The following is a 21,174-nucleotide window of genomic DNA, read 5'->3' as shown; positions in this document are numbered from 1 at the left end:
ACTGAGTGCTTCCAGTGCTTCTTCAGCCTGCTGAAACATTTCAGTTGGTGTCCCGCCAATTCCTGGAGTCTTGAGTTTTGCTAATGCTTTTCGTCCAGCTTAGATTTCTTTCTTCACACAACCAGTTCTTGACCATATACTGCCTCTTGAGATGATTAAATATCGACTAGTTCCTTTTGATGTTGTGACTCTGTGTATTCATCTTTTCTTGATGTTTCATGCATCGTTTAATATTGTTAGTATTTAATTATTTCTCTAATTTGCATCTTTCTGATTATAAAGATGCTGAGTATATATATATATATATTTTCATATTATCAGTCACTTGAGAACTGTCTATAATTTCCCCCACTTAAAAAATGCTATTGGTGTACTTCATCTATCATACACTTTAATTGTTCAATCATATTGAGAAGAGTTGTACAGTCATTACCGTCATCAATTTAGAACACTTTCTTCTCATACTCATGTTGTTAGCTGCTCACTTTTCCTCGTTCTCCCATGTCATGACCCTCTAAAGTCACTGCCATTGAGGTGATGCCAATCGCTATTGGACAGGGTAGAATTGCCCTGTGAGTTTCCAAGACTGTAACTTTTTAGGGGAGTAGAAAGCCCTGCCTTTCTCCTGAGGAGCAGCTGGTGGTTTCCAACTGCTGACCTTCCAGATCACATCCAAACTCATAACCACTATGCCATGAGGGTTGCTACCACACCCCTGGGTAATTATTAAACCAGTTATTGTCTCTATAGATTTACCTATCCTGGATTTTTTTATACAGAAAATCATAGAAAACATAAATAGGAAGCAAATAAACTAAAACCAAGCCCAACAATAACCAGACAAAACATAGAAAAACCTCAATTAAAAAAAACAAAATACTAAAAATTTAAGCAACTTTAAAATGGGTCAAAAGGGAGGTCAAATGATCAAGTATTACATTTTAGCCTAAGTACATCTGCCATAATCGCCTTTACAGTGCCGTGTGGCTAATCATCAGGCTATTCACATCCCTGGGTTATTTCCAGAGGAGACTCATCAGACGCTGAATTCAACCCCACTTCTAGCATGATTTTTCTGTAAGGAGCTACAGGAGACCTCCATGTTCTAGGTCTATGCCTGCTCACAGGTGATCTTCTGGAGGCTGGGTGTTTGGGAATGCCTGTATGCCAGTGTCCTTATCTCATTTATGATAAAATTTTATTAAACCCTACTGATAAGGAGATAGAGAATGATGTCAGCTCAAGGCAGCGATATGATTTTGCTCTTGACCACTAGGAACAAAGGGATAAAATGACAGCAGGTTAAGTCCTGGTGTGACTATGTAGCCCAAGCGCCAACTCCTTCCCTCCATGATCTTGCTGCTGCTGCTGCAAGCCCCGTGTCCTTTCGTGGCTATAGAAATGCACCTTCGGTGGTAGATACAGTCAGTGGGCTACTTTGTCCTTGAGTGGTGGTAACAGCAACCTCAAAAATGTTGATGGCATGATTTTAAAAACACGTAGTGTTTCTTCCTGCCTGATTCTGTGGCCTGGCCTTCTCTTCCTGAAGAAGAAAAGGAAGTGTACTCAAGGATTGGGGTGTAAGCCAGCAAGAGATTTTAGAAGAGGCACTCTCTGTGGCTAAGTGCACAGAGTAATCCATATGTCTGTCCCCTGGCTCTCACTGTGCAGAAGAGAGCTTCTCATCGATGCAGGGCATGTGTTAATGGTCTGTGACTAACCTGAATTCTGCATGACAAAAGAAACTCTCTTCTGCAATCCAGGTGGTCAGCCGTGAGTTAAGGATGCCAATGTCCAATGTTCACCTGCGTGGAACCAGCACAGAAACTGTCCCTAATGCAAGTTTCTCAGGAGCGTCGCTGGTGGCAGATGTCAACGGGTTGGCAGTGCAGGTAAGAATCATTGTGGTAGCCTCCAGATCACTAACCTCATCAGGGTTAGTGGAGCTCAGAAGACACGGAGCATTAACTGGCCTCTGAGGCCTTTCCCCGAGCCCAATGCTGCTGCTCCCCCGGTCTCTTATGTGTAGCAGTCAGTGCTACCACACTCATCAGGTCTCCCGACTAAGAATACCACCTGTTTTTTTCTCTCCCTCCCTCCTGACATCTTACCGGTCAGCCAGTCCTATGCATTCCACTCCCACAGTATCTGTGTCTCCCATGTCTGTGTTACCTTAATATCACCATTCTATTCAGACTCCCACATTTCCCACGTCTTTAGCGTCCTGTCTTGCCACCACCAGCTCCACTGATTTTTCACTGTCTTCCACACCCCAGCTAAAATGACGTTGTCCACAAAGCAAAGCTGACCGCGTCAAGTTCAAAAACTGACCTCTAGACCAATGGATTATTTTTTAGCCTTTGAATTCTTAAAACAAAACCCAAGCTCACTGCTATCAGGTCAATCCTGACCCAAAGTAACCCAAAAGGACAGAGGAGAACTGTTCCTATGGGTTTCTGAGACTGTAACTCCATATGGGAGTAGAAATCCCCACCTTTCTCCCACAGAATGGCAGTGGCTTCAAACTGCTGACTTTTCGGATCCCAGCCCAACATGTAACCACTATGCCAACACACCCTTACAATCCAGCCCTCATCTTAGGTGGTATGTCTAGAAAACTAGCTCATATTTTAGTAACACACATACCCTATGTGAAACTGTTCACATCCACTTCTTCCTTCTCTGTGTTCTCCTGGCCCTCCTAAATAGCCTTCCATCATGGCTTGTGTCATGTTGTCTTGAAACTGTCATCTGCATGTCTGTCTCTCCACTACACCAGGGTTTCTTAATCAGGACGTCATTGACATGAGGAGTGGAGTAACTCTCTACTGCAGGGGAGCTGTTCTGTGTATTGTAGGATATATTGCAGCACCCCTGAATGCTACTCAGTAGATACTGATAGCACACGCTCCCCAACAGTAGCGCCCCAAAGTATCTCCAGACATTGAAAGATATCCCCAGCTTGAGAACCACTGCCTTAGACTATTAGCGCAGAGCAGACACCAGTCCATTGCAGTGAATTAGAACTAAGAAGAGCGTCTGGCACTAGACTGCCAGGGTTAAGTCCTAGCCCTGCTGTTTATTAGCTATCTGCACGTAGACACGGCCTTGATTTATTTAGTAAATGTAATGCTGCTCTGTATGTTTTCTCTCCCATTTTATAATCTTATTAATTACAAAAAATAATCCCTAGAATGCTTGTCAAACTCTTTGGAAACGCCTTGAACCCATCATCAGCAAGAATCCCCGAGGAACTTGGAAGGATTGGGTGAGAATCGCTGTTTCTCTGTTTTCACTCACTGCCAGCTATCCAGTCGATGCTGACTCATAGCAACCCTATAGGGCAGGACTCAACTTCCCCTGTGGGTTTCTGAGACAGTAACTGTTACAAGGAGTAGAAAGCCCGCCCTTTCCCAAGGAGCAGCTGGTGGTTTTGAACTGGGCAACTTGTAAATCGCAGCCCAACACATAACCAGTACATTACCAGGACTCCTCTCTCTGCTTTATGTTAGGACAGAAAGGAAGGTGAAGAGTCAGAGAGATGTGGGATTAGGATACATGTGAGCTAAGGGCGTTTTTAAAGGTTCTATAGTTGTAGCGTGATAAACAAGAGACCTGCTGGTTCTCAGCAGGTAGAAATCCTACTATCATTACCTGCTGTACGAATTCTTGCAGCAGGATAACTTGTATGGATTCTTTAGCTGTTCAAGAAAAAGTTAGTCCTTCTGTCCAGAACTCCATATTATGCAAGAATTTCATCTTTCTTCCTGCGGAACAGTTATTTTCTAACAATAGCTGTCGATCTACTTATTCTCCACCTCTGTGCTTCCACCGTTCCTCCAATGGAGAAACAAGAGTAGAATCATTCTATCAAAGTGAAACCTGGGAAGCATCAGGTAGACCTAGGAAACTGAGCAATCAGATGGTCCCCAAGGGTCCGCAGTAGAGCAGAAAGATCCTTGACCCCTGCCTTTGATCTGTATGAACTTGAGTTTGAAGAGAAGACACACATTCTGAAATCAGTCAGCAAACTTTTCAAAGTAATGGGCTGTAAAGTATCCGGGCTGTGGAACATTGCTCAAGAAAGGCTGAGCGTATGTTGAGCTGACTCTTCCCGAGTATCTTTCTTTGCAACATTAAAAAAAGCATTGCCCTGGGGCAAGTAACCCTTGAGAAGTTCGACTTAGAAATGGTTCCAGCTGTCCCATTGTGTTAGGGCTATAACTCATATTTATGGAAGATCTTGATATTCTCTGGGCATATTTATCTCTGTCCTTGGCCCTCTGCTGTCTGTATCGCCTGAGCCCTGAGGTGCAGAAAGTTGGGGAGAGGCAGAGTGTGAGGAAACTGGTTGTCCACCATCTTGGCATGCTGCCCCTCAGCCCAGGTTCTTCCTGCATGCTTCCATCCACCACTCTCACATCAGGGGCTTGGACACACACCTCAGTCATGTTAGCTGGTAGTCAACTGTGTACACCACTGTCAGACTTTTGGTATAAATGGCACAACTCAGCGACACGATTCCCCTTTTCTAAGACTTCTGGATGTGTTATATTAAAATTAAACACCCAACCAACCATTATTTCTGGAAATGCTTCTTGTTAATCAGTTAACTTGTTCTAGATGACTGAGTGGAATTCTTCATAAGCAGAGCACTGTAGCCTAGGTAACAGATCAAGACAGTCATTTATCACAATCACATGCACTGTGCCAAAGCTGTTACTACAAGCCAGGTGCCACTACTGTCTGCAGAGATGGAGCCTGTGGAACTGAATACATTCACCTTGACCCTTATCACTTATTTCTGCTGATGGCTTTACTTACCACAGAGTAAACTTCGAGTATAAGTCTGAAGTGGTTGCCTTTTTTTTTTTTTTGACACAACCTTGATTCAGCATGTTATGCTCTTTGCTCATAGGCACAGACTGCTTTCCGTGAAAGCATTAGTCTTTCAGCTACTGGATACTTCAGGTAGGTGGTACTTTCAATTGCATATTATATATCTGTATTTTAGAATATATATTTTAGAGACTTGAGGAAGTATTTTAAGCATTTTAAAAATCATGGCAAAATTGTTTCATACCTTCTACTAGCCCAGCAGCTCTCAACCTGTGGGTTGCGACCCATTTGGAGATCCAACAACGCTTGTACAGGGGTTGCCTGATTCATAACAGTAGCAAAATTACAGTGATGAAGTAGCAATGAAAATAATGTTATGGTTGGAGGTCACCACAACATGAGGAACTGTATTAAAGGGTTGCAGCATTAGGAAGATTGAGAAACACTGTACTAGCCAGTGTTATAAAGAACATTACACTGCTGGTTAACCCAAGAGTTTAGAAAGACTTTTCTGAGGTACAATAGGTATTTTCAGGTCAAATTCGACTTATTTAATAATTCAAATCCTATGAGACATTAGGTGGTTCTCTGGGGATTATACTTGGAATCCAGAGCAGTGATGGACAGTTCTTGCTATTCTATTAGGAGCTAATCCAGACAGCATGCCATTCCATAGTTCAGTTATACAATGCGTATTGTAGTGTTGTTCAACTGCGACCACAATCTGAGTTGGTCCCTCAAGCTAAGGAACAAAGCTAAGGGAAAACTAACTTCCATGACGTCAATACCAACTCATAGTGACCCTATGGGACAGGGTAGAGCTGCCCCTGTGAACTTCTGAGACTGTAACTCTTGATGGGAGTAGAAAGCCCTATCTTTTCCTCCCACATTGCTGCTGGTGGTTTTGAACTGGTGATCTTGCAGACTGAAGTCCAGTACATAGACACTGTACCACCAGGGCTCAAGGGGAAAGAAAGTCAAGCCCGTAATAAGATAGAAACGATCTTACATCTTCTAGATTGACCAAAAATGAGACATGTGATGATAACCTGTTGGCTAAGTACGGGCCAACTAGAACTCACGTACTTTGGAAAAGAATTTATCTGGTTATTTTCATGGAAGGTGGAAGGTGTTAGAGAGCAGAATGGTACAGAGAGCCTTCCCAGGTTTGCCACTTTGCCAATTGTGAAGGGAGTTGTGACACTGGCTGGTTGTCAGGACTAAGCTCTGGTATAAATGGCACAAGGCGTTTTCAGTGGCCACTTCTAGGCTGGGAAGCAGAGGAGAGAGGGGCAGCGAGTTCTGGTGCATTGCTGGCCTCTACTTTTCTCTACCGTCGATATTCATTTGGTGCCATTAGACAAGTGTTAGGGTCATAGCTGGCCTGCGGGGCTAATGCTGAGACGCCAGTCGTGTTGAGAAATGAGGACCATAGGATCTGATCCCTGACATAGAAGATTGAATCTTAAACCAGAAAGGTGGACAAAGTAGACAACTGTGCATCTTTGAAATTGCGTGGTGTAAAAATGCAGGCTGAATTGCCCAAGTCTGAGGACACCACCCCGAGACTCTAGGGACAATAGCATCCCGTGCTTCAATATTAGCCAACAGGATGGATAATCATAAAGCTATCAGCCAGCTCCAGGGATATGATACATTGGTTTGTAGTGATGGACTTTCTTATCTCCAATAAGACAAGTTAAATAAGACTCATTGCCATTGACTCAATGCTGACTCGTAGCAACCCTCTGTGAGTTTCTGAGACGAGAACAGTTTACCAGAGTAGAAGTCCAGTCTTTCTCCCAAGGTACTGCTGGTGGTTTCGAACTGCCGACCTTGCATATCAAAGCTCAACACATACCCACTGCGCTACCAGGACTCCTGAGTTAAGAAGGAAGTAAGCATTGATTTATGTAGCAGACTTTATGAGCAATCATTTTGTGTTGGTACTGGCAATGCGAAGTGTCTCTCTGGTGATCTGTGAATACAGCTGAAACACGGGTCTTGTGAGTCTGTTTAATTATCGTGGTCTGTGCTTGTGTGACTTGATCACTTCACCACACTCCTCAAGAATTCTTGTATCCTCCAGGGGTTATGAGTTATATATGGACTGGGAGAAAGGCATAGGTCATCCCTTCGAATATTTTGTGTATGGAGCTGCCTGTTCCGAGGTTGAAATTGACTGCCTGACAGGTGATCATAAGGTCAGTATCCATTGGGAAAGTCTTCAAATTACACTTAAGATGGGGTTCAAACCACCAACCTTGAAGGTTAGTGGTACAAATCCCAGCCACAACTGACCCACAAATTGTCCCTTACATTTGGAAGCCACGGGCTTCTGCAACCCACTCTCAGAAATTACATATCATCCTTTCTGCTATAGACTATTGATCACACAGACCAGTCCCAGGACAATACCCAAGGGTGTGAATACATGGAGATAAGATGGGCGAGGGCAGCCTTGGAGACAGGCCACCACAATCCAGGACCATGACCAAGAAGGCCATGGGCATTGACAGTGTGCCCTCATTGACACGGCAGACTTTATGGAGCAAGCCCCCTTACCTCTGACCTGAGGTCCAGTGTCTCCTGGTGGACCAGCCTCACCAACTGCTGTCAAAGAGAATGTTACCTTTCATTGTGTCTTGATAGAAGACAGAGAAATCCTTTTTATTATGGTAAAATATTCTAGGCCAGGGGTCCTCAATCTTTTTAAACAGGGGGCCAGTTCACTGTCCCTCAGACCATTGGAGGGCTGGACTATAGTATTAAAAAAAACTATGAACAAATTCCTAAGCACAGTGGACGAGTCAGCTTCTAAGCTGGATAGGCAGCGGCAGCAAAAACACCCAGCAGGCCGGATGAATGTACTCGGTGGGCTGCAGGTGGCCCGCGGACCATAGTTTGAGGACTCCTGTTCTAGGCAGTGATACTCTATCAGTATATATCTATTTACATCTTTATATATTTGTATGTACGTTTACTATTACAATGGTCTAGGAAAGTTCCAGATCCAATAGCGAAACTTTTGGGCCTCTTATGGGCTATTAATAATTATAAACAGAATGCACATGTCATGCAGAGACCACATGAAGCATAAAAGAAGGTACCAAACGGCGTTAGTAGCAAAGGTATGACTGACAGCCTGTCTGGGCCTGCTGTCTTGCCTCCTGAGAACTTTTGGTTACCAAGCTGTGATGTCAGATTAATCTCCTCTCTGCCCCCAAAGTGAAAATGTTAGAACAGCAGATGGCAGTTCAAAGCCCTTTTGTTCCTGGCGCACAATGAGTTCTGTGGCTTGGTAAACAAGCCTCCCCCATCAGTCCATGGATGCTGGGCCCAGGGCAGCACAGCCCCAGAGTTTGCAAGGCGGAGAGTGAAGGCGTTCGTGGGCATTTTCCGTTTGCTGTGCCCTCTGTTAGGTCAGTTGCGGTGGATTAAACTCAACCTGTTGCATCATTCCGCTTAAGGGCAAGTAAATATTGATCTCCTATTGTGTCTCAGGGGGGAAGTAAACCTAGCCGTGCTTAAACTGATGAAGACTATTTATGTAACTTTGAAAGCCTGTCTTTCTCACACAATCAAATCTTTGTTGCTTCTTTTTCCTGAAACAATCCGGCCTTCCAACAAAGGTTCTATAGCAATGCCAGCCTATTTCTTAGCTTCTTCTCTCTAAGTTGTTTTCATTAAAATAAAATGTTGACGTATCTTGTTTATTACTAGAACATCAGAACTGACATTGTCATGGATGCTGGCTGCAGTATCAATCCCGCCCTTGACCTAGGCCAGGTACGTGGGACTCATGTGCTCTCTTCCCATTTATAAAACCCCAAACTGCTTCGGGGATCTACAGGCAAAACATGCCGCCTGACTTACTCATCGTTTTATTTTGATACCCCTTCAGTCGCGACCCTTCAGCACAGGCCAATCCAGAGTTCAAATCCCTTACTGTTTTCATAGAGAGGTGATTTTGAAGAAACATTCAGCCCGTGATTGTGGTGCTTGCATGAGGCAAGTCTAGAGTTGACAAAATGATCCCCCAAATCTCTAGCTGGAAGCAGAGGACTGAGGTCTGAGTCTTGGGCGTATGGCAGGCTCTGTCTTAAGGGAATTTCACATTGGGGTAGGATAACAACCATCAAAAGATTAGAAGGGCAGTGGGATTTTCCCCAAAGATATATTTTTAATTCAAATTTGAAATACGTGGTTAAGATTTAAAATCACAAGCTGCTTGTCATAAAAAAAATCCAATGCCTAGTTTTTCTTGATGAAACCATCCATTTTCCAAGAGTGGACGCACATTTCTTGTATGACCAAAGTCGGTTGGAAGTGGGTAGTGGTTGAGACACTCAGAGAGCTGGAGGCATCTTCAGAGTCCCTTCTACTCCACTTCTAGGATGACAGAGCTGCTTAGAAACCTCACGCATGTTCTTTACCTGCTTTTCTCTATCTGAACTTTAGAACCGAATCTAATTGACCCTCCGATCATGAACGCTATCATTTGAGAATGGGCAGAGGCAGGAGTTGGGGCCATCAAGGGAGGCCTCAGGACTCTGGATGTAGATCAGCTGGTCAAGGAAAACAACCAACAGTCTGGGTCAGGGCAGAGTGGAGAAAATCACCTGAGAAAAGCATGGCATTCAGCCAGGCCTTCACAGCAGGCAACGAAAGAGCGCTGATGACAGTGGTGGGCACATGTGTCAGAGGAGTGGCACAGGAGGCCAGGACGAGAGCATGGAAGAGGTCTGTGTTCTGGAAGATTCTCCAAGGATGGGCACCTAAGTTGTTTGGCAGAAGTGACTTGACTTGCTGTTTTAGTAAGAGTTCATCTAATACTTCTGATAGAAAACAAGATAGCAAGCGTCCCAGTTAACGCAAGCAAACAAGGGAATGGCGTGGAGAAAATGTGGTCATAGGAAAGAAATCACCTAAGGAGAAATCTAGGAATAAAAAATTTCTGTGGAAAGAGAATTTTGACCACATGACATGAAACTAAGACTTCAAACATGTCAAAGCTTAGAGCGTCCATTCAAACTCTCATGGCACAAGGGAAGAAACTGAGTCCACAGACGTGAGGCTGGCCTGCTCACGAGCCAGTGTGGTGGGATGAGAGGATGGGATTCTCCACACATGATAGCCTCACTAGTATGCTGGTGTCTGTAAACAAAGCACTTAGCTACTGTGGCAGTTACGTAATCTCTAGTCAACTTGAGCGAAGGGGTGGAGTCTAGCCTGCCAATCAGGTCATAGCCAATAATGCCTCTGTGTGGGTATGACCGTCTGAGGATTCTGGGAACTCCTGTCTTCCTCCCTGGAGGCAGGACACACACTCTGCCTTCCCTTTCCTGTGGTTGAGACAGAAAGCTGGAGGAAACTCTTGTATGCCCACGCCTGCGTTGAGATGCTTCCACTGTGACTTGATCCACAAGACTTTCTACCAACTGATCTTCCTGCATCCGGCATTATTGAATGTGGTGCATGAGTCTAAAGAGGAATTTATGGACTAGTATCGGTCATAAGGGCTAATATCGGACTTATGGATTTGATCTGGTCTGGGCTGGGATGTTTTCTCAATATACAATTGCTCTTTGATATGAAACTCTTTCTTATGCATATATGAGTATCTATGAATTTGTTTGTCTAGTTAGCCCAGACTAACACAGCTACCTTATTAAGTTTTGAAGAGCAGGTGTTACTTTGAAGACTAAGGTGCACCTGACATAAGCCAGGGTATTTTCATTCGCCTCATTTGCATGTGAAAGTTGGACATTGACAAAGGAAGACCAAAGGAGAATCAATGTATTTGACTATGGTGCTGGCAAAGAATATTAAAAGCACCGTGGATGCCAAAAGAACAAACAGATCTGTCTTCGAGGAAGTACAGTTAAAATGCTTCTTAGAGGCAAGGGTGGCTAGGCTTCGTCTCAGGCATTTTGAACATGTGATCAGGAGAGACCAGACCCTGAAGAAGGACGTCATGCTTGCTAAAGTGGAGGGGCAGCCAGAGAGAGCAAGGCCCTCCGGGAGATAGATTGATGCAGTAGCTACAACAGAGGGCTCAAACATTACGGTTGTGAGGACGAGGCAGGACCAGGTGGTGCTTCGTTCTGTTGTACATTGGATGGTTTAGAGTCGGAACTGACTCGACGTCTAGCACCTAGCGACAATAATAACAGCACCTTATACAGCCCTAAACCAACCTGTTGCTACTGAGTCAATTCCAACTCACGCAATCCTGTGCGTTACACAGTAGAATTGCAGTAGATAGAGGTTCAAGGTTATGACCTTTTAGAAGCAAATTGCTAGGGCTTTCTTCCAAAGTATCTCTGGGTTTGCTCAAACTGCCAACCTTTTGGTTAGTAGTCGAGAACTTAATCTTAACTGCCTCATAAACAAAAAGTTAAGACAAAATAAAAGAGGCACCGTGGCCATCAAATGGATTCTGACTCATGGAGACCCTATTTGGGGTTTCTGAGGCTGTAGCTCTTCAAGAGAGCAGGTAATCTCATTTTCCTCTGAGGAGTGGTGTTGGGGTGGGGGGGGGTTGAGCCACTGACCTTGCAGTTAGCAGAAGCAAATGAGGGAATGTGGTCTACCGACTGTTTGAAGGCCTTTTCTAGGGCTATCGATTTAGCAGCAGAATCAAGATTAGAACCCAAGACCCTTGACTTTGAATTTGATGTTGAACAAAATGTTTTGAAATCTTCTTGGGGAGATGTTCAGAGACGTGCTCCACTACATCCAGAAAACCCTCTTAAGTTGTGTTTTAACATTTGTATCAGCATGATGCTTAAATGCCATTACTGTCGAGCATATTTTCTCATATGTGGAAATTCTCTTTTTTGTCTCAGATTGAAGGAGCTTTTATTCAAGGCATGGGCCTTTATACACTAGAGGAACTGAATTATTCTCCCCAGGGTGTCCTACATACACGTGGTCCGGACCAATATAAAATCCCCGCTGTCTGTGATATCCCTACTGCCTTGCACATTTCTCTGTTGCCTTCATCTGAAAACTCAAGCACCCTGTATTCATCGAAGGTAAGCGTCTTTCTGTGGATCAAGGCAGGCTTCCATGGTGTCTGTGTGTGTGTTGCAGGTGGTGCAGCTATTTTTAATCTCTTGCTTGTTAGGTTTGCTTTAATGAGATTATTGAAGAAAATTCCCTGTTACATGATTTAACTACAAGCAATTTAACATTAGACACTAAAAGAAAAAAAATACTGCAAATCCTACTACTTAACATGAACTGCTATGGCTGCCAGTCAGATTGCATCTGATTTTTCATCTTTCAGTAATCATCACCATGCCTCTATCTGCTGTCTCCATTTGAGTTTATGTCCTTAGGCCAACAATACTGAGAAGGGGAACACTGGGCCCCAAACCAAACTTGTTCTAATGAAATGTTACATATATGTGGGGGCTTCAACATGTTCATGGAAAATAGAATTTAAAGATCATGGGATTTTCCCAGGAATTTGTTGCAGACCCCTTGGTATCTAATAGTATGTGATCTATGCATTATGTATAGTATATGGGTGCATGTGTAGGATCATATACCATGTACAAGGCCACAAACACGCACGCGCATACAAAGTAAGTTCAGAGATACTGTTGTACTGTTGTCAGGGTTTATCCCAAACAGAATGAGTGCAAACAATCTTGTAATTAGTGAATAGCTGCAGATAAGTTCTATCATGTGCCATCCAAAAAGAAAAACACCCAACTATTTTAAGGTTAAAAATTTTAACAAGAGGAGTTTTCAAGTGACTATCTTCCCAACTCACTGAAGCTTTGCAGCACGTTTACAAGTGTTGCTCCATGTGCAAGCGATTTTAGGTAAATCCAGCATTTTCAGGGAGGCTGAGAAGACGTCAAAGACAAATCCAAGAGAGAGAAGACAGCTCGGAAGGGTACACAGTGTTTGGGGCAAACTAGGAAAAAAAAGGTTGATAGTTTTTCTCAAAGGACTCAGGACGATCGCAGGGGCTTTTTAGGAAGACATTTTAAGAAAACTGAAATTTGCACTGGTGAGAAATAGGCCAGGTAATCTCCATGGTGCAATATTGTTTTTCCCATCATGACAAGGCTCATTCTTTGAGAGCAGCCAGGCTGTCCTGTGAGAAGATCTTTGGGAAACTTGTCCCCTCCGTCTGTCCGACCACCCTGATATTCAGCCTTCTTTTGGTCCCCCAAATGGACAGAACATCTCAAAGGACCACAGACTGAGTGCCTCCAGGATGCCAAAAGTTCCACTGGCAGAATTATTCAGGGAAGGGTGAGAGAGATGAAAGTGAGGTCTTCAGAATGTATAGACTGAATGTTGTGTGCATTTTTGCCAAAATTGAAAAAAAAATTACACAAATCACAATGAGTAAAAGGAAGAGGAAAATGTTCTAAGATTGATTGTGGTAAAGGTTGAACACCTAACTCATCTTGATGTGGTTGAATTATTATATTACGTGTAGACGAAGTGCCAATAAAACTGATTAAGACAAAAGAAATGTATAGACCTAGATGGAGGCTATGTTAAGAAACAACAAGGTCCCCTTTTTAAATCTTGCTTAATAAAGATTTCTATGATTTTGTGGCAGTACTTTTTCCTTCCCACATTTGTGTATGTGTATATATTTTTTCTTTTTAAGTCATAATCTCGTTGGGTTTTTTTCCCCTTCAAGGGTCTGGGGGAGTCTGGACTATTCCTGGGATGTTCTGTGTTTTTTGCAATCCATGATGCAATAAGGGCAGCTCGGCAGGAGAGAGGCCAGTTTGGACCACTGAAGCTTCATAGCCCACTGACCGCGGAGAAAATTCGAATGGCCTGTGAAGACAGGTTCACAAAAATGGTATGGGTTGGCCCAGGAGGAACAGCACTGATGACGTTCTGGGGTGGGGGCCACTGTCCTTGCATTCAAATGTCATTAACTTACCAACAGACAGCTCCTTCCTCCTCGGGTGTGTTTAGTGATGGGCACTCCCATGGTGGGATGCAGTTATGGTTCACAGTGACTCTCCTGGCTACATGATTTCTCACAGTTGAGAGGAACGCACCATACCTCTTTACGCACTGGCCTTGTGGCATCGTTGGTTACTTTCCCCAAATCCCTGCTATGATAATCACCCGCACACCTTTCAAAGCACAGAGAGCGCCTCCAGTTCTCGTCTGTCTCTCTTCAAGTGTGAGACAAGTCTCGTGGATCCCCGCCCTGACACGGATGCCCTCTGGACCCTCACATGCCCTCTGACTGCCCTTCACATGCAGTCAGTCGTTCCCAGGCTCCTCGGGGCCCCCGTCACCCTCCAGGTGGTTTTCAGCCGATTTTGTATTCTGCTATGTTTACCTAAGCAGTCAAAAGCATCCTATGTGTTCTTTGCTTCTAGATTCCAAAAGATGAACCTGGATCTTATATTCCTTGGAATGTCCCTGTGTGAATCTGGAGAAGACGGGGAACCTCTTCTGACCTCGCAGCCTGTCCAGTGCCTGCTCTGCCACTCCCAGCCCAATAGACAGGTTTCCACAGCCTACCAATGACTCTACAATGTTGCTTTTATGTGAAGCTGATTTGAAATGCGCCTTTTAGACTTTGAAAGATACACGTGAGCAATTTAGAGATCATTTAAAAAGGTATTCTCCATTTCTCTGTCTCTCAAATCCATCCAGTGGAATGGGATAGATGATGATGCCTTGCATGTGATACCTGGTTGGCTTGTATCCCCAAACAGAAATTATACTGCTGAGGGAAAGGCAATCCAGACACCATAATTAAAGAGTCTATTCAGCAGATGGTGTAAGATATGAAAATAAGAAATAATTTCTAAATGATCAAGGGTTCACAAGGGGGGGGGGGAGGACAAAGAGGAGTTGATACCAAAGAAAATGTTTGGGAAATGATGATGGCAACATATGTACAAAAGAGCTTGATACGATTGGCGTATGGATTGTTATAAGAGCCCCCACTAAAATGACTAAGAAAGAAAGAGTCTATTGACCAAAAAGGAGTCTTGGTGGCACAGTGGGTTAAGCAGCCACCTGAAGGAAAAGATGAGGCAGTCTCTTTCTGGCAAGATTTACAACCTTAGGGGCTTAAGTGGAGAGCAAATGATTTGAGAATGCTGAAGGCAACAAATGTACAAATGTGCTTTACACAATTGATGTATGTATGGATGTGATAAGAGTTGTATGAGTCCCCAATAAAGTGGTTTTAAAAAAAGATTTACAACCTTGGGAACGCTATGAAGCAGTTCTTCTGTGTTCTATAGGGTTGCTATGAGTTGGAATCAACTCTACAGCAGTGAGATTTTGGCTTATGGACCAGAGAGGTGCACTGGTGGCACAATGGTTAAAAACACTCATTTTCTAACCAAAAAGTCAGTAGTTCAAACCCCCACCCACTCCACAGGAGAAAGATGTGTCAGTCTGCCTCCATAATGATGTATAGCCTTGAAAACCCTATGGGACAGTTTTGTTCTGTCTGATAGGGTTGCTATCAATCACAGTTCTACCACAAAGAGTTAGGGTTGGGTTCTTGGGTTGCTTGGTGTCCCGGATATATAAAGATCACTTCTAACCCAACAATAAAAGACAACCTACTTTTAAAATGAATAAAGGCATTGAACAGGCATTTCTCTAGAGAAAATTAGTAAATGGTCAGCAATCTCATAAAAATATGTTCAACATCATTAGTCATTATGAAAATGAAAGTCAAAATCCAAATGAGTGCTGCTTCAAACTCACTGTAACAAATCTGTAGTAAAGAAAATATGAGTGTTGGCATGGAAAAGGAGGAATTGGAACCTTCAAACACTGTTGATAGAAATGTGAAATGATGAAGATACTGTGGAAAACTCTGCCCGTTCTTCCAAAATTGTACATAGAGTAGTCATATGGCCAGCAATTCCAGCTAGATATGTACCAAAGAGAATCGAAAATCTATGTTTCCACCAAAATTGGGACACAGATGTTCACAGAGTAATACTTATAGTAACCAACAAGTAGAAACAGCCTAAACCAACTACTCCACTCATCAACTCATGAATGGATAAGCATAATGTGATATAGCCATCCAAGGAAAGATTGTTATTCAGCCAGGCAAAGGAACAAAATCTTGATAAATGTTATAACATGAATGAGCTCTGAAACTGAGATCCTGAGTCAAAGAAACCTAAAACCAAAGACCACATCTGAATAATCAATTTCTATGAAATACTCAAAATAGGCAAATTCAGAGAGATAGAAAATAGGGAATGGTGGCTACAGGCTGGGAGGAGAGCGCCGCGAGTGTTGATAAGTCTGAGATTTATTTCAGGGGTGATTAAGCTGGTCTACGATTGGGTTGTGATTATTGTTCAACCTTATTAATTTGCCAAAAATGGTAATTGGCTACTTTGAGAGAGTGGTTTGTATAGTATGTGAACTATGAGTTGTAGCTCAATGCTTTGAAAGAGCCTATGTGAGGGGGAAACTTGGGAAAGCTGGGAAGTTGTGAGAATCATAAGAAATCTATCCTAGTGGTCTTCAGTGACACCCCAATCTCAAAGAGGGCTGGCCGGCAAGGCATAACCCACGGACAGCTTCGGGTCTATTAATCATGGGAAGTACCTGCCCTGCACTGAGATAAAGCGCTGGAGACTTAGTGCACATAGCTGCTCCCTGCCACTCTCCACTCAGGAACTCTTAGCCCGCGGCCAGCTTGGAATTGGAGCAAATCTTCAATGGTCGCAGAGTAATGACTAAGGTCTTTCTTGTTATGGTCACATGGGCATCTATCTCTCTTCAAAGAGCAGATTTTTCTGAACAATTCCACATATGTTTCTTGAGGCCCTATTAGGTGCTGGGCCCTGTTTTAGGCCTTTGGGATACACGAGTTAACAAAATAGGCAGAGATCCTTGTTCTTGTACTGTTGCTATTCTGGTCAAAAAGGCAGACAATTAAAAAAATCATAATCAATAAGGTTGAGAGTATGACTGATAGCAAAGCAGACTATGGAACATGTTCAAGTAGAGCAAGATGAGGCGGAGGGCACACGAGAGGTGCAGGAGGCAGGTAGGGATGAAGAAATAAAGACAGTAAGGACGTGAGCCCAGGACACCCCTTGGATGTGCATTTCCTAGAGAGAACAGCTAAAGCAAAGGCCCTGGCCCTGCGAGGACCATCAATGAGACCTGTATGGTTGAGAGGAGTTGATGAGAGTTGAGTCAGAACCTTGAGATCATTGAAAGATGTTGGGCTTTTGAGACAAATGAAATGCAAAGCAGAAGGGTAACAAGAACTCATATTTTAAAGGCTCACTCTGGCTGCTGTGATTTTTCGTTGTTGTCTGAAAGAAGAGTGCATCCTTTGAACCCAGGGTTCCTGTGTTAAGACTCTCCTAGACCCAAGGGAAGATTGATGTTGATGCCAAGTCACATGGAGTTCCCCAAGGGACTCTGAGCTCACAGGTGTGGAACAATGACAAGGACCTTTCCCCAAACCTGAGAGGGAAAGCCTTCTGTGTTAGACAGGGTTCTCTAGAGAAGCAAAACCAGGGCAGTTGTGATTTTAGATAGATAAATAGATAGATAGATAGATAGATAGATAGATAGATAGATAGATAGATAGAACACGAAGAAATAAACAGCTAATCAGTCCACAGAGCAGTACAGAGGGATTGTTCAATTCATTTCCGTGAGACAGTATACTGGCAGTCCTTTAATTCAAGAAGGCTGCTGGGTGCAAGCCAAGGAAGCAGACAGCTAGTCTTCTGTAGAGCAATTCAAGCAGTCGAGCCACAGGCAGCAAACCGCCGGGCGTTCATCAACAGTCCTCCAGATGACAGAATCTGACAGTCCCCAGCTCAAGTTATGTATACACCAGCAGTGTGGCGAAGCAGGTCTCGAAGGAACCTCAAACTATAATGACATGATTCACGGGTTTGGCATCTCACAGGTGTGTAGCTCGCAAGTTGAGGCAGAGAACTAGCTAAGGCAGCCGCACACTGGTCCGATAATCAGAGATCAAGAGAAAGAAAGGTGAGGCTCGCCAAGCCATTTATCTCTTTGCCCTTCAATTAAACTGCAACCTTATTAACCCCACATGTGTTTATTGACCAGATTGGCACAATAAACCTACCTATCACACTTTCCCCTAGAGCTGGCATCCTGAATTCTAGCTACTAACTTCCTAACCTGAGAGCAATAAAATCCATGTTAGTCATCTACTTGGTATTTCTGTCCTAGGCGCACTAGAGAACTAAGACAGTAGATTGAACCTCCAACTTTTTGGTTGGCAGCCAGTGCTTACTTATTTGCACCACCCAAGCAGTCCGGCTGAAACTTCCCACGCTTAGCAGACCTCCTTCTCTTTGCAGCTATCCACTGGTTGATAAGCAGAAATGGGGGAGTGAACTAAGATGCTTTATTTTCTGACTGCATCTATGTAGAAACGAAGTCCTTTCGATCCCACCTTAGAGAGTTCTGAATCTGCTTCTCTTTATTTCCATGGCTACTATGTTATTTTAAACCACCAACAGCCCTCCCCTGACAATTGTAATTGTCTCCTCCTGACCTCCCTGCACTCGTTTTGCCTCCTTCCCAAGCCATTCTCCACTTAAAGTCAATGTTACGTACACACGCCATCAGACTACTCTCCTGCTTAAAACCCTCCCACGACTTCCTCTTCATTCCTCCAGAATACTGTCCCCGGGTGCTAAGGTGGCATATGCGCCCCATAGGACCTCGCCCCTGCCTACTACCCCAGTTGCCTCTCATGCCCCCTCCCTTTTATCCCCAAGACTGCCCTTTCTCGTTCTCATTTTGAAGCCTTTGCTTGTGTACTCTCTGATTGGAGTAGGTTATCACTCCACCCCCCACAGGAGTCTGCTACGATGGAGTGCTTCTCAAAGTGTACGATGTAGACCAATAACCGGCAGATCCGGTTAACATGCAGGCCGAGCAGCAGGGTGGCAAGATGGAAGTGGAACTTTCAGAATCAAGCAGAAGCAGGAACGAAGATGCAACGGAGTTGGAAACCCAGACCCATTTTCTGCGACAGCTGCATGCATGCCTTTCCTTCATCTCAGCCTGTGCTCTGTGGCAGTGGTGGCAGCAGGGTGGGGGTGGCGGGTTCCTTATGATGAGCTTACGGAGGAGAGTAAAGCCTGATCTTGGCTCACAGCTGAGTTGACCCAGCATGTGAGTGTGGAACAGATGCATGTAGAACTGGTCAATTAGAACAATGAGCCAAACAGAAAAGTTGTTTTTTTTACCTCTGGGTTTCCCAGACTGTAACTGTTTACAGGAGTAGAAAGTCCATTCTTTCTCCCACAGAGCTGCTGATGGTGTTGAACAGCAGACCATGAGCATCGCGGAGCACGAGTATCGTAGCCCAATGAGTAACTGATACACCACCAGGGCTCCTAATGCAGTTGCTTATAGTTGGGCCTAAAAAAGACAATCCTACAGAGGATTGTTACTGAAAGCTAAATTCCGAACTCGGTGAAGGCCAGCTGTAATAACTGGCTCCAGCTCCTCACTCACGCAGCAATGAGGGCCAAGCCTCTCACGGACGCAGGGCTTTGAAGACTGCACTGGGTTGTCTAGTTGGTGTGGAAAATAGAAGTGGTCCAAAGTTTCACTGTACCTAGAATCATGGGTAGTAATGAATGGTGTAGCCATCTGGCCAGCGGTCTGAGAAGAGGAAGGGACAGAGGCACATGGATGGCTATATGATAGAGGGTAGGATTGATGACGATCTTTATACCGAATCTTAGCACCCACTAGATAACCCTCCAGATATGAGAGAGGCCATAAACAACCATTAGAGAAAACAATATGGCCACTGGACATTAGCCAGCCTGTGCCTGTGGTCACCCTGTGCTGCTGACCCAGACACGAAGGGTGTAAGAAGAGTTGTGATGGTGGGCTCCCCCTTGCCGTGGCTGATGGAGCTACCACTGCTGCTAAATGTTCAATTTCCCCTGAACACAGACCAGAGCCGGGCACCATCTCTCCAGGAGGTCAGTTGCCCACTGGTGGCAAGCCAACGGTGTTGAATGAGCAGTGACTCATTTTAGCAGAAATCAATACATATTTCAGGTAAAGGTTTGCTCATTCCCTCAGCTCATCCTTAGCTATCAACAGTCTCTAAGGACTTACCCAGTGTGAAGTCCACTGGCATAGGTCCAATGTCATATTCAGGGACGGTGGAGCCGAAGGGAAATAAGTACTCTCTGGTACATAATTAGTTGTACAATCATGTGCAAAGACACTTCAGTTGGGTCTGGCAGTGCCAGGCCAGGTTTTGGTTCTGCTGGACATGGGGCCACTGAGTCACAGCCATTCTGACACCACGTAACAGCCATAACGAGGCAACGTGCATGCCCTTCAACTCAGAAGACCCAATTCTAGGAATGTATCTCACAGAAATAGCTACTCAAATGTGCAGAGATAAAGTCCAAGGACTCCTACCAGAGGGATAGTTGTCATTGTGGTGGTTAGGTATTGAGACTCAGAGCGGCACTATCCACGGACAACAGAACAAGCCTCTGCCTGGCCCTGCACCGTCCTCGCAGCTCTGAGTGTGAGCCCATCGTGGCCGCCACTGTGCCAGTCCGTCCCCTTGAGGAGCTGCGTCATTTTCACTCCCCGTTTGTAGTCATCACAGCGGAAGGACTGCGCTCCTAGTCTCCTCTTGGCCTGGCCCACATTTATGGAGGGTGGACTTTATACACATCCGCTGATGTAAGTGGCGCTCACAACAACTCTGAGCGTGAAGCTATTGGTGTGTCCGTTTCACGGGTAAGACAACGGATGCACAGAAAGCTGAAGGCACTTCAGTGTAAAACGAAAAAGGAAAGGCACATGTTGACAGCATGGCTGCATGGGTTTCCTTTTTTGAAATGAACACGTGCATTATGTAGATTGACACGTCCATGGGAAAAATTCAGCGTGGTTACATGAGACTCTGACAACAGTGAACTCTGAAAGCAAACATGGGAAGGGGGTGGATGGGACTTTGGACTTTTATTTGTGTTTTGAAAACAACCAACAGTAGTTTTCTCATTTAAACCAATGAATAAACACGTCCACTGAGCACCTAGGAATGCAGGACACTTGCTTGATTCTCGTCCATTTTCCCTGCTTCACACACCGTACATCATCTTTGTAAGAAAGGCTTTCATCCAGGTGGGTTGCCTCCAGGGCAGGCTCAAGTGTACCTTACCTTGTGGGAGAACTAAATGGGGAGTGGAGTTCCAAACTGGCTTCAGGGAAGAGGAAAGTGGGGGAAGTACAGGAAGGTGAGGAAATAGGAGGGCTGGAAGCCAAGGATTGGATAGGAGGGACACGCCCAGAAAGCAG

General features: G+C 44.4%; 1 protein-coding gene across 1 annotated transcript in view; it reads left to right on the top strand.

Annotated features, from left to right (window-relative positions):
- Window positions 1-14,270, top strand: part of AOX1 (aldehyde oxidase 1) — a 97,166-nt gene extending 82,896 nt beyond the window's left edge. The window contains exons 27-34 of the mRNA XM_075529026.1: window positions 1,764-1,892; window positions 3,194-3,268; window positions 4,919-4,971; window positions 6,929-7,043; window positions 8,563-8,628; window positions 11,691-11,879; window positions 13,517-13,684; window positions 14,220-14,270. Of these exons, the coding sequence (XP_075385141.1) occupies window positions 1,764-1,892; window positions 3,194-3,268; window positions 4,919-4,971; window positions 6,929-7,043; window positions 8,563-8,628; window positions 11,691-11,879; window positions 13,517-13,684; window positions 14,220-14,270 (846 nt within the window). The remainder of the gene's footprint in view (window positions 1-1,763; window positions 1,893-3,193; window positions 3,269-4,918; window positions 4,972-6,928; window positions 7,044-8,562; window positions 8,629-11,690; window positions 11,880-13,516; window positions 13,685-14,219) is intronic.
- Window positions 14,271-21,174: the final 6,904 nt, after the last annotated feature.

This window comes from Tenrec ecaudatus, chromosome 13, assembly GCF_050624435.1.
Source record: "Tenrec ecaudatus isolate mTenEca1 chromosome 13, mTenEca1.hap1, whole genome shotgun sequence".
In the NCBI taxonomy this organism is placed as follows: domain Eukaryota; kingdom Metazoa; phylum Chordata; class Mammalia; order Afrosoricida; family Tenrecidae; genus Tenrec; species Tenrec ecaudatus.
The sequence above is the reverse complement of the archived record's forward strand: the minus strand, read 5'-3'. Positions and strand labels throughout refer to the sequence as shown.